General features: G+C 39.6%; 1 protein-coding gene across 1 annotated transcript in view; it reads right to left on the reverse strand.

Annotated features, from left to right (window-relative positions):
• Window positions 1–12,421: 12,421 nt before the first annotated feature.
• LOC116048390 (LHFPL tetraspan subfamily member 6 protein) overlaps window positions 12,422–13,585 on the reverse strand; it is a 60,391-nt gene continuing 59,227 nt past the window's right edge. Inside the window, exon 4 of the mRNA XM_031297492.2 lies at window positions 12,422–12,963. Within this exon, the coding sequence (XP_031153352.1) occupies window positions 12,845–12,963 (119 nt within the window). The 3' untranslated portion in view covers window positions 12,422–12,844. The remainder of the gene's footprint in view (window positions 12,964–13,585) is intronic.

A 13,585-nucleotide genomic window follows, 5' to 3' on the forward strand; every position in this document is an offset into this window, starting at 1 on the left:
ACTATAGGCCTATCGAATCATTCATTACTGGTTATTAAATATAGAATCCAAAGGAAGTTGTGCAAGTGTGTATGTGCGTGCATGCGTGCGTGTGTGTGTGTGTGTGTGTGTGTGAGACAGAGAGAGAGAGAGAGAGCTTTAATCACAAATTAACAAAACATTTAATTTGTAGATAAAGATCATGTTTTGCCAAAAACGGGCATTTCTGTAGCTGTTTGTGGTGCTGAGAGAGCATTTAAATGCAAAATCATAACATATGGTACTTGTCAGATGGTGTGACACTTCTCTTCTAATATGTGTTGACAGATGACTGACATTAAGCAGCTGTGGGGCAATACAAATTAAAACTGAATGACATTAAGAACCTTTAGTGTAGAGGTTTCTCAATCCTGGGGTCGGGCCCCCATGCGGGTCTCCTTGACGTTCAGAGTGATTTCTAAGACTTGTTTATTCATATTTGTTTGACATAAGCCAGTTTTAAAGATATCATCACATCTTCTACATTCAGCTAGGGCTGGAGCGGTTCCTTGGGTAACTCAAGTAAATTGATGCAAATTCTTTGCATCAAAGCTTTGTTTAATCCATAAAACTATATGCAGTCCATTGTCTTCTTCTTGTTGGTGTTTTATGGCAGCCAGCATCTGCCTTGCTGCCACCAGTGCTCACTGTGTTTTGCACAGATAATTATAACATAATAATGTCACACAATGTGGAATGCAAAACGGGGAAGAGAGAGAAAACAGCAAGGCGCCAAGAGAAGAGACAGGCCAGAGAAACTGACAGAAAGTGTCCAAAGTTTGGGATCATTTCAAGTCCACGGAGCGGACCCGACATAGTGTTAACGTTAGCATTTAGCGTAAATTAATATGATTGCTAGTTATGTTCAGAGTTGCCCGTCTGGTGGATGAACCACACTGCCCACACTGCGGTGACACAGAGCTGGTTAGCTGATTAACTTAGTTGTTGATTTTAAGAGACCTGTCTTATTTTCTCTTATGTATATTAATGCTCTTTAATAAAGCAAAATCATTTCTTTTCTGATGACTTGATTAATCAAATGATAATTTATCATTTAAAACTGGAGTATTTCCTGACGACGAAGATGAAAGTAGCTAAAGTCATCCCATTGTATAAATCTGGTGACTCACATATTTTCAATAACTATAGACCGGTATCCTTGCTTTCTCAGTTCTCAAAAATACTTGAAAAACTATTTATCACAAGGCTAGATAATTTCATTGATAAAAACAATTTACCAATGGACAGTCAGTATGGATTCAGATCTGGTAGATCAACGTCTATGGCACTGAGTTAGTAGAAAGATTAACAAATTGTATTGAAAACAAAAACTATGTAGTGGGGATTTTCATTTATCTAAAAAAAGCATTTGATACTGTTGATCATGAAATCCTGTTAAAAAAAATGGTATGGCATCAGAGGTGGGGCTATAAGAGGGGGATAAAAAAACATGAGTCAGTTTGTTCAAATGGGTAATCACCGGTCAGTGAGCCTTAGTACTTCCTGTGGCATTCCACAGGGGTCAGTATTAGGCCCGAAACTGTTTATCCTCTACCTAAATGACATTTGTAAAGTATCAAATGTACTAAAATTAACTGTTTTTGCTGATGACGTGGGGATGACTTGCAGCAGTTGCCTGTGTCATAAAATCTGTTATTATTTACATCTCTTAACATAGTCTATATCCACGACGTTCCACTTCCGGGATTGCTCTCGTTCTGCCGGACATTCAGCCAGATGTCACTCTTTTTGGATGTCCGTTTTCAGATGTCCTGTTTCCTTCCACTTTCTTTGTGTTGGCGTTCTAAACTCCGGTGGATTTCTGAGGACTATGGTTAACTGCTCCTCAGATCTCTGCAGGGTAAATCCAGACAGCTAGCTAGACTATCTGTCCAATCTGAGTTTTCTGTTGCACAACTAAAACAAACTTTGAACGTACACGTTCCACCAAAACAAATTCCTTCCCGAGGCTATTTTGCAGAGGCACCGTGGCTCCGCTCCACGTTTAGCACCACCCAAGGCGATTGTGATTGGTTTAAAGAAATGCCAATAAACCAGAGCACGTTTTTCTCTCATCCCGGAATGCTGTGTGGACTAGCCAGACCCTCCTCCGCAGCACTGTGGAGGAAGGTTTAGCAATGCGAGACTACTCTTAATGTAAAAAAATCTTGATGTCTTGCCAATCTAATTTCTAAGAGAAGGTTCAATTTTATTGAAAGCCATCAAATGGTCCTTAATGGGGACGGTTGGAAATCCACTGCCTGAGAAGGTGAATACTTAAGTCCATCAGAGGCCCATTAAAATAACTATGTAGGATATGGGATAATATCTCGTTGCCTAGGTGACACATTTAAGTGTATAAGGTAAATTAAGATGTCAATGCTAAATTTTCAAATGTATGTATGTATCCTGTGAGAAATTACATAACTAAAATTATATAGAGCAACAATTGTGTTCAGTTATGCCATTGATATAAAGAGCCAGCTCATTGAGGTAACATTAAAGATGTAGCCTGGTTCCAAACCACTGGATCACATCTTGAAATTGTTCAGCGATTCAAATAATTGGAAAAGGAATAATCAGGCTATTAAAGATGGACATCAAAGAAACAAAACTGTAATCAATTGTGCCGTGTCAGTGGAGCTGCCTTGTGGATGGTGAAAGTCACTTTGTGGAACGATCCAAAGTTATAACAGAGGTTTTATCACCATTCTTAACCCGAGAGCATATGTTGATCCCTACGTAATTATCTCGGACACTTTCACCTTGTCCCTCTGTTTCAGTTCACTGTCTTCAGAGCTGTTAATCGGTTTATCCTTCACAGGCTTTGGGGATGTATCAGGCTGCCTTTTCTCCTTTTAATTTATTTAGTTATTACGTTTTTAGAGACAACAGTTACAGTTTACTAATGCACAGGAGACCTGCCAGATGTATTATGTATTCACAGATATGATGACATCACCATATTAGCAGGTTACAGCTTCTACAGCAGTTTGAGAGAGTTCAGCAGCACATGTACTGTACCACACCTACAGGAAGGAGGAAAAGACCAAACAATATGATCATCAGTTACCTAATAAAGCTCTAGTTAAACCGCTTTAATCCTTACTGGAATGCATCAAAGTCTGGACCTGTGTGGGTTGGATATTGGACTGTTGTTAAAGAAGGAGGCCTCTGAATTATTTGAGGGATGATGAGGTAAACATAAGCAAGGCAAGGCAGCTTTACTTGTATAGCACATTTCAGCAACAAGGCAATTCAAAGTGCTTTCAATAAAACATTAAAGCTATAGTGCGTAGTTTCTGCCGCACCCATGATGCATTCTAAGTAATGACAACAAAACTGTCAGCGCGTCCACATGATACAAGCCTTCCGTGACCACGCTTTTTTTAAAGAAAGGCAGCATCAAAAAGAAAAGTCTTCAGTCTTGATTTAAAAGAACTGAGAGTTACAGCGGACCTGCAGTTTTCTACATAATACATAACATACATATTATGTACTGCTTCTCTAACTGTTTACAAAAGAGACATAAGACTGAAAAAATTGAACAAATCCTTAAAAATAGACAAGACATTCATTTCTGACAGTGAGTTACCATATTCCCTGTGATAACATGTCATACGCTGGTACTCCATGTACTATAATTCCTATGGTACGTTTTGTGTTCATGTGATATATATTCCAATACTCCAGTACAGAGACTTGAGAGGTATTTTTGATACATCTAGGTGTACCCTGACCCATTTAACACAGGACCGTACCACATGCAGAACAAGAGAACCTGAGCTACATTCCTGTGGTAGATGTCCCAAAATTCCAAACAAATCTCTCAGTCCCACAGGAAAATGTTAGATGCCAGAGGAAAATGTCACAGGGACACAAAAAGTACTAGAAGAAGTTACCTCAAAACCTCGGGGTACCGGTAAAGCAGAACATACAGTATTTTACCTCTGGAAATGTCTTGTTGCGGTGTCCACTTGTTCTTGAGAAAAACATATTTAGCTCTTTAAATGCCATGCTATGCTATTGAGTGCTGGACATTAGCGTGCAGTGGGTTTATCACAATTAGAAATACCCGTGGAGGGATCTTCACCTGCAGTTAAACAAGGACTGTGACTTACTTCGTGATGGGCTGTCTTAGTTTAACAGGTCTCGGTATCTGTTGGGTTAAAGTAACTTTTCAAAAACAGCAGTTTAAATTTTCGGTCCATAGTTACTGAGGATTACGGGATCAAGGCTGGATTATTAAATAGGAGCTGAACTACTGTTAGCTTGAACCTGGATATGATAATACTAGTGGCCAGAGAGCTGTTAAGGACTGATAAGATGCTGCGATTAAATGTATCAAAGATCTCTCTGAAGAGCTCAGCTGGGTCAACATTTTGGGGACAGGTGATGAACTTCATATGACTAACCTCTCTTTAAAAACGTGATAGGAAAATAAGTTTAAAACAGCAGCAGATTTGCAAACCATTGCTCACAAGCTTTTGGTAAAGGATAAAAGAATCAGCATGTTTCTGCTGGGAGGATCGTGTTTGGCAGAGGCTTGATAGCAGAGATGATTACACTGAACAGTAACGTTGGTGTTGTCGCAATTATTAGATAGGAACTCAGAATGCTGCTCTTGCATCTTCTCTGCATATATCTCACACTACAGTAGGTCTTCCATAGGGTCCTGGAATATATACACTCTCTTAATTGTCTGTCATGTTCATGCTCTATAGGGGTTTATGTTCCCGGAGAAAAGAGAAGGCTGCAAAGCTTTTTATTTTATTTTTTATTTTTTTTTTAAACTATAGTGCTACAGAACTCATTTCAGGGACTCCATTCAGCACTGAATGGAAACTGTGCCATCTCTGCAAGCTTTGAGAAGCTCACAATGTTTGTTTTTTCTTTAAGACTGTGCCCAGAGGTATGATTTCAGTTCTCGTTACTTTGTGTCTTTAGGTCTCACCCAGGCTTGGAAAAAAAAAGCTACTGCATGCGTTTTAACTTTAACTGAAGTGGCTTGAAAGGCCATGCCAGCCTGCTTTCTAGAGTTTTTCATTGACGCTAGCTGCACACAGGGAAGACATCTGTGGGAGGATACCAAAGCCTTTTCACTCTTGCTTCTTTCCTCCCATCCATCCCTCAGCGCCACTCTTCTCTTGCTAGGAAACAACTGGAGGAGACAATGGAATGAAGTGGTGAAGAGGAGGAGTAAGGGAACATGGAGGCCATTTGGGATTTGGATGTTTATTACTTCTCTATCATGAAAAATTGACATCTGTTATTGATGAACTGGTCCAGACACATAGCCCATAGGTTTATTTCTGATGTCTGAGAAGGTAGCTCGAATTAGCTTTTGAAAGCTGATAGAAAAATAGAAAACAACTGCTGAGACATCTAATTGGGTCTAGTCACAGGGCAACATGCTTAAAACTTTAGAAGGCAACACAGAAGTAGACGTCTGTCCTGTACATACATAGATATTAGTCTGTCTTGCATTGTTTTGTATGTATTTTCTTGTTGAGTTCTGAGTTTTGCAATTTAAAGTGGCCATATTATGCTCATTTTCAGGTTCATAATTGTAATTTGAGGTTGTATCAGAATAGGTTTACATGGTTTAATTTTCAAAAAACACCATATTTTTGTTGTAGTGCACATTGTTGCAGCTCCTCTTTTCACCCTGTGTCAGGTCTCTGTTTTAGCTACAGTGAGACCTCTCAACTTCTGTAACATCTTTGTTGTCAGTCGCACATGCGCAGTAGCTAGGTAAGGATTACATCAGCTAGCTAGCTGTTTCTGCAACTTTGGCCTGTACAAGGCAGAATTAGCAGGGAGACTTCTTCTAAATGAGGGCGCACTTCCAACTTTGTGTGGAATACCTGCAGAACAGGGACATGTAAGTAGTTCTATACAATTTATTTTGTAGATTAGGGTGAATTTGTGTGTGTTGTAGCAGTGTTGAGAACGAGCTAGCATGCTAACGGTTAGACCCCTAGGCCCCTAGTCTCGGCTAGTTACGTATCTATCGTTGAGTTTGTGTTTTGTTCTGTCTTTTATGTATTTATTGTTGAGTTTTATGTATTTTAAAGATCCATCTAGGGACAGGTATTGCAAATTATTAGGCTATAAATGTTGTGGTGTGTGGCATAGGTTTACATACTTGCCTATAAATAACATTAAAAAAAGATAATAAAATAGAAATCAGTGAGGAGCTATCATCTTGCATGCAAGCAACTTACAACATTATGCTACATCCTCAAATTGTCCCTAATTTGTCAGATTTTTGATAATCCCCCTTTACTTTTAAGGCTGTGCCCACCTATGTTAATCCCACACAGGTGCTTGTAATTGCTCATGCTGATCAGACCTTTTCTCAGGACTGTGTGAGCATCATGGTGACTGAGCATGCACAGACAACGCTTGGTTGACATCTCTGGCACTATTTTGTAAGCTTTGTTGCACATGTTAGGGTGGGGAAAAAATTACACCTTTATCATAGGCCTTGTCCACACAAGACATTTTGACATGTCACAGTAGGAAAACCACAGGTTTAAAAAAAAGAAAAGAAAAGAATGATGGCTGCATTCCATCTGGTTTCAGGGTTATAGTCAGGGGCGATTTTAGGATCAGACCTTTAGGGGGGCTCAGCCCCCTAATGAGAATGTGACACGGATACATACAGTGCCTTGCAAAAGTTTTAACCCCCCCCTGCTAAATCAGTGGATAAGTGAAAAATATTGAACATATAAAAAATATACGATAGTTCCTTTATGGACTACCAGAATCAAACGAAATGATAATGAGGTGTAAACAATAAATAAATAAAAATGTCCTTGACTGGGTTACAGGTGCATAGCATTGGCAACAGCGACACAGGTTTCCTTGAACCTGTAATTGTTTGCCCTCTGTCACACAGACAAGTTCACTAACTCTAACTTGAAGCACTAAAATTGATTTAAAAAAATATTTAAAAAATGTATGTGTTTTTTATTATTATAATTTTTAGGGGTGCTGAGATGAAATTTAGGGGGGCTGGTTCCACTTGTTCTAGTATTGTGCATGTTATGGTTGTGTATGTTTCTGTTTCCTGTTTTATTTTGGTAATCTGGTTTTCTGTCTTGTCTTGTCTGGTTTTACTTCCTCCCTTGTGTTTTCCCGCCTTTTTTGATTGTTCTGCCCAGCCCTAATGTGTTTCACCTGTTTCCCAGCCCTTGTGTCACCTGTCTGTTGTTACCTCGTTACCCTCTGTATTTAGTCTTTGTGTTCCCCCTGTCTTTTGTTAGATCATTGTATTGCGTTTCTGTTAGTGTGTTCATTCATGGAGTCTACCTTTTGTCTCTGTGTTCCAGGTTTTGAGATCCTGTTCTGTTTGTTCTGGAATTAGTTGTTGTCTGTTGCATTCTGGACTCTTTTGGTATGTGCTTCGTTTTTGTTTGTGAAATAAATCCTCAAGCAACAAACTTCCGCCTGCTCTCTGCATTTGGGTCCTCCATTCCCTGTAACCTGTAACAGTGCATGCTGGCTCCCTGTCACAATATCATGGCTTACTGGGACACTTGAATTGAACTCATCGTTAAAGTTATTATCATCACCTGTGCTTTTCCTACTATGACAAATCAAAACTGCTGCTATGAAAAAAGCCTATTAGGAGTCCCCAGCATAGCTCCACCTTCCTTGAAGATGTAATCAGCCAGAATTGGAAACACCTGTGTGCGTGGCCTTTAACAGGTAAACAGTGGCACTATTACAGTAATATTGAGGCGACTGACATTTTGTCTTATTAAAATGCGTCCCCTCAGTATGAGGATGATCTTTTCTTGAGTTCAATCAAACTGCTAATTTAGAACTCTACTAACTGCTGCCTCCATTGTTTCCCTGTAGGTGAACTAGTGAAGTGAATTTGAGCTGTGATCCATACAGTATATCCCTCCCTGTCTGTGAGCTGTGAGTAACAGCCTCTGATCCTCCATGTTGATGTAGGTTTCCTGATGTATGTTATCATGAATTCCCATTTCCCTGTCCATATAAACACAATAATTAACATACACCTTTAAGTACAGTGGGGACTTGTAAAGCACAGTAGGAAACGCAGAACAGAATATGTGGGTGGAGTTTCATTTTAAAACAATAATATTGAGAGACTTTAAAGAATGTTGGCCTAAACGACTCTACTTTCTGGGCACACTGATTGTTTGCATTCTAGTTAATGTGAAACACCTGTGTTACAGTAGTTATTGTGCTGCGTATACTTTAGTACTTGGATTTCTTTTTCATATTACAGTTATAGCTGAAGAGGGACAGAAAATTGGGGGGGAGAGAGAGGGGGGATGACATGCAGCAAAGGGCCTCGGGTTGGATTCGAACTCTGGTCGCTGGCAAGGACTGAGCCTACAGTGCTGTTCATGAGTTTAGGAACCCATGCTAAAGTTGACTAAAAAGAGGAATACAAAAATCATATTTTGGAAATTGATCTTAATGCCTTAAAAAAATTGGAAAAATCCAACCTTTAAGGACACCAATTTTCTTTGTGAATGAATAATGCATCGTAACTAAATAAATGTTCTTCCTTAAAATACAGGGGGCATAAGTAAGTACACCCCTATGTTACATAGAGGCAGGAAGATTTTGATTTTTAAAGGTCAGTTATTTCGTGGATCATCCAGGATACTATGCATCCTGATAAAGTTCCCTTGGCCTTTGGAATTAAAATAGCCCCACATCATCACATACCCTTCACCATACCTAGAGATTGGCATGGTTTTATTTCAGTTAGCCTAATAGCTGGTTTGATTTGCATTGAGAGATGATTTCATGGAAAGTACCCCATGCCAATCTCTAGGTATGGTGAAGGGTATGTGATGATGTGGGGCTATTTTAATTCCAAAGGCCAAGGGAACTTTATCAGGATGCATAGTATCCTGGATCCATGAAATAACTGGCCTTTAAAAATAAAAATCGGCCTGCCTCTATGGGAATTTAACATAGAGGTATGTATACTTATGCCCCCTGTATTTTAAGGAAGAACATTTATTTATGATACATTATTCATTCACAAAGCAAATTGCTGTTCTCAAAGGTTGGATTTTCCAATTTTTTTTAATTAAGGCATTAAGATCAATTTATAAAAGATGATTTTTAAAAAAAAAAAAATTTTATTCCTCTTTTTAGTCAACTTTAGCATGGGTTCTTTAACTCATGAGCAGCACTGTACATATAACAGTTAATTACTCCACTGCCAGTATATTCACATTTATTACACAACAAAATAACTGCTGCTGAGGAGTGACAGATCACGAATTTGCTATAAAGGCTCTATATGACTGCAGTTATGGCTCACTATCTTACTATCCTGCAGCAATATCAATTGTGAAATATATTTATGGAGATTGGGGTTGTAGTAGCACAAAACCTTTTTTAAGCAGAGTTGCTTTTAAGGGCAGTAATTATCTCACTAGGGTACTGTTGGGGGGGGGGGGGAGAAACACAATTACAAATAATGAATTGATGTGAAAGTATCTGTCTGCCCAGGTTGAACTATCTGAAGGTAATTCAGTGCTTTTCTCATTAAATAATCCCCGCTGTTTTCAACTCACGCAATACAATTGTCTTTGCTGATTTCACCTTAGGTTTTCTTCCCCTCATGGCATTTTCCGTCAAGGTTTAAGAAAATGAATTAGGAAATTAAAAGTTTTTTTTTTTTTTGTACTTTTCCGATCCAGCTGCTAAATTGTTTGAGTTTGTCTCATTGTAGCTGATCAAATTATAGTCTGTAATCCTGCTGGTCTTTACCAAATCATAAATGTTATGGCCATGAATGTAAAAAAAAAAAAAAAGGCAATCAAAGTCCTATTTAAATACATGTTTTGTTATTTTGACTATATTTCAAATGTTGGCAAATGTTCCTATGTTTCTTGGCTCCACCCATTACAAGTGATACTCCAACAATCAAATCAAAGCAAATTGCACTTTGATCATTTGCATGCAATGCATAAAATCCTGTAGGTGTGAAAGGTGCTTGTAAAGGGTCAGTTCACCCCAACTACAAAACCCATTTTTCTCTGTTGGTGTCTAACCCTCGCAGATTTTTGGTTTGGGTTTTATTTTTCCAGGTTTTGACACATGAAGCTTAACGTATGTTCACTCAGTAAGATTTCTATGCTTTACATTTTTTCTCTCTCTCAGAGCTGACTGGGCCTTCACTCTTTCAGTTAAAGCAACCAGATTATGCAACGATTACCGGGAGCTACTGCGTTGTTGCAGCCATACTTCAACCTGTTCTCCTCTCTGCTGCTGTCAGTTGTCATTCCAGGCTAAATCGATGCGACCCTCCTCCACCCCGTTCACCTCCTAGCTCTCATCATCATTCCCAGCAGCGCCCAGGCTTCCTCCATCATCAGAAGCCCCTCTCCTCATCGCATCCATCCAGATCTTCAGGCCTCCTTTATCACCACCAGCAGTGTCTAGACTCCATCGGAGGGGATGATCCTGTATATCCATGGCCTCTTTAAATTTATCGTTTAAATTTATTTAACGTTGCGATGGAGTCTAATCGCCAAAGACTCTTAACATATCAACTGATTATGCACCATGTTAAATAAACATATTTCACTCCTAAATGAAGTCTCTCCTGATTGAAATCTGTCAGAGATTTCGGCCTCTATCCCAATACAATGGTAGGGATTATAAATCATTGTATGTTCCTCAAGGTATTAAAGAAGTGCTCCCAGCAGCTTTGGTCATCTTGAATCAGTTCCAGCAGCTGTAATATCCCTTTGACTCAGCAGCTGATGAGAGCAGCTGTACTTACCACACATTTAGCATGTTTTAAGACAATCAGCCGCCTACAAGTAACAAGACCTCAGGTTGCACGGTACACCCTGTCAGTCTGAGGTACAGGTACTGATTTTAAACGCTCCAACCTGACCCCAATGTGTCAGCCTCCGCTGATGAGGCATCTGGTTGACACTCTGTAACAATCACTGGTGTAATCAATCAGCACAGCAGATCAAAGAGAGACAGAGAGAGAAGAATGAAAAGGAGCCGCGCTAACATATTAAACAGAGCAAGTACTGAGAGGGAGAGAGTTCTCAAATGAGAGGTGGGTTGCCGTCATCTGGGGGGGATGCATTGTGAGAAAACGGGCATGCTAATGAGAACAGCTGCATTATAAATGAGCTGACTTTGTATACTTGAGCTCGGATGAATCTCTGAAGCGTTGTTTGTTAATCAAAGGGGGGAAAAAACGGAGAGGAGCAAATGACTAAAAATAGTAACTGGAAAGGCTGAGTGCAGGTCTCACCTTCTGATGACACATACAGCTGTGGTAATTGCTATGAAAAGGTCGCCATTATTGTTATTCGCACTGTGAAGGCAGGTTGAGGAACTGCGAGGTGCTCCTTGACATTAAGCTGATGAATGCACAGAGACTTTATGTCCCCGGGTATGATTATATCTCAGGCTTTGTCTGGAAGACAGGGACGCTTTACAGTTGAGTAACCTGATCGCCAGAAGGCAAATAATCTGGCAAGAGGTCACAGGATTTACTTCATCAATAATAGGGAAAAGGTAACTTCACAGCACTGCCCATCCTTATCCTCTAACTATTCGAAAGGACTCCCACATGTCGTGAACACTATCCAGATCAAGAGGTCATGAGAATAGCTTTTTTAGGAATGTAAGAGGAGGCCTGTTCAGTAGGGTTGGGCAGTATCCAAATTTTGATACCGTCAAACCTCCTCCCTATTTTACCGCGGTATACGGTATTACCGTGACTAATTAAAAATGATGACGTAAGGCTCAGACGGCGTCACCAAACTGTTGGCTTGTGCACCGTTCAGAAACTGAATACCAAACACTAATACTGAAACAATAACATAACAACTTTCAAAAAAACTACTCTCTCCTCCACACTGTCACATGATGACAACCACACATAATTACATAAATTATATTTAATATTTAATCCTTGTCTCCTATATAAGTGCATTGCATTTTTTTTAATGACGGTATTGAAACTGATACCGTTGCTAGTTTTAAGACCCCGCGGTATACCGTATTACCGTATTACCACCCAACCCTACTGTTCAGTTTACCTCAGGTTGTATTCAGTGAAAAAAAACAACGCTTTAAATCCAGAATTCCAATAAACATTTATTTACAAAACGAAAAGAATGACAAAGAATAAGTAAGAGTGAATATAAAACATGTGCTAAATATGACAAAATACATTATCATACACAACGTATATCTTATGTATGTGTTAAATAAACTATGCGTAGATTTTGTTTGGGGGTTCGGAAAAGGTCGAGGAAGCAGGCAGCCAGTGTTGGATTGGTTTACATTATAGGGATTATTGCATTTCTGTTTGTGTTTAAGGCAAAGATGAGACATGAAGAGGAGACGGAAACACTTCACGTAACAATGAAGCAACATTACTTTTCTCATCATCACAGGGCACACCATCACATAAACATCAATGACCGGGAAAAGAAGGAAAGAAAGAGAATACTCATCTTGTTAAAGAAATGAAACAATTTCACAAATAGGATTGGTCCATACATTTTCATTTAAGAACAGCTTATGAGAGAAGAACCAGTTTTCAAAGCCGTGTGTGTGTGTGTGTGTGTGTGTGTGTGTGTGTGTGTGTGTATGTGTGTGTTGCATTATGAAACAGTCCCTGCAGTTGTCAGATGAGTTGTGTACCATGCCGTCCAGAGCACCATAAGGACTTGTCTTTGGTGCCTGATGTGCTGTACTAGTGTGAGTCCACAGAGTCAGAGTCCCCTTTTATCGCGCCGCCTGAGGTCTCGGGCCTGTTCCCGTCTCTCTGATGCTCCCTTCAGTACGGGTACTGCTTCTGCTTCTTCCCTGCGAAACATGACAGCCAGGTGCACAGCAGCATGGCAACCGCCGCCCCTGCCCCTGTGCAGTAATACGCCCAGCCGATCTGGCAGGAACCTGGAGAACAAAGCAAAAAGGATTCAGGAGCATATCTTCTTTTTTTTTCACCTTTGTATTTTATCTGTCCGTCTGTCAGCAGGATATCTACAAAAACCCTTGAATGGATTTCAATGACATATGGACCCATAAGCCTTTGGCCGGGGACCAACTCATTTTTATTTATTTGTTTTATAAATTTTCACATTTACAACAAATAAAACAAGGATTACAAACAAATCAACCAAAAACAACACTGGCTCAGTTACATACATACAACCAAAAGTTATACAAATAATGGGTAATAAATCAGCTCTCTCTTATCAAGATCTTTCATGGAATCCCTGTAGCAAGATGGCAGAAACATCAGGCTATGGAGCTTTTTTCGGGAATACTAGGGCTGGGTATCATTCAAAATTTTTGATACCGGTACCGATACCAATACCACGATCTTGATACCGGTTCCTGAACGATTCCAATTTTATAAAACAAAAAGAAATTCCAACATTACACATTACGGCACAAATCCATTTCTTTATTTTTCAGCTCCTACGACGTGAGCCCCGTCTCTGTGTAACGTGGAGTTTTTCCTGCGTGTCTCTACGACGTGCAACGTTAGAAAGCCAATCACAGACATTATTAG

Source organism: Sander lucioperca, chromosome 5, assembly GCF_008315115.2.
Source record: "Sander lucioperca isolate FBNREF2018 chromosome 5, SLUC_FBN_1.2, whole genome shotgun sequence".
Taxonomy (NCBI): Eukaryota; Metazoa; Chordata; class Actinopteri; order Perciformes; family Percidae; genus Sander; species Sander lucioperca.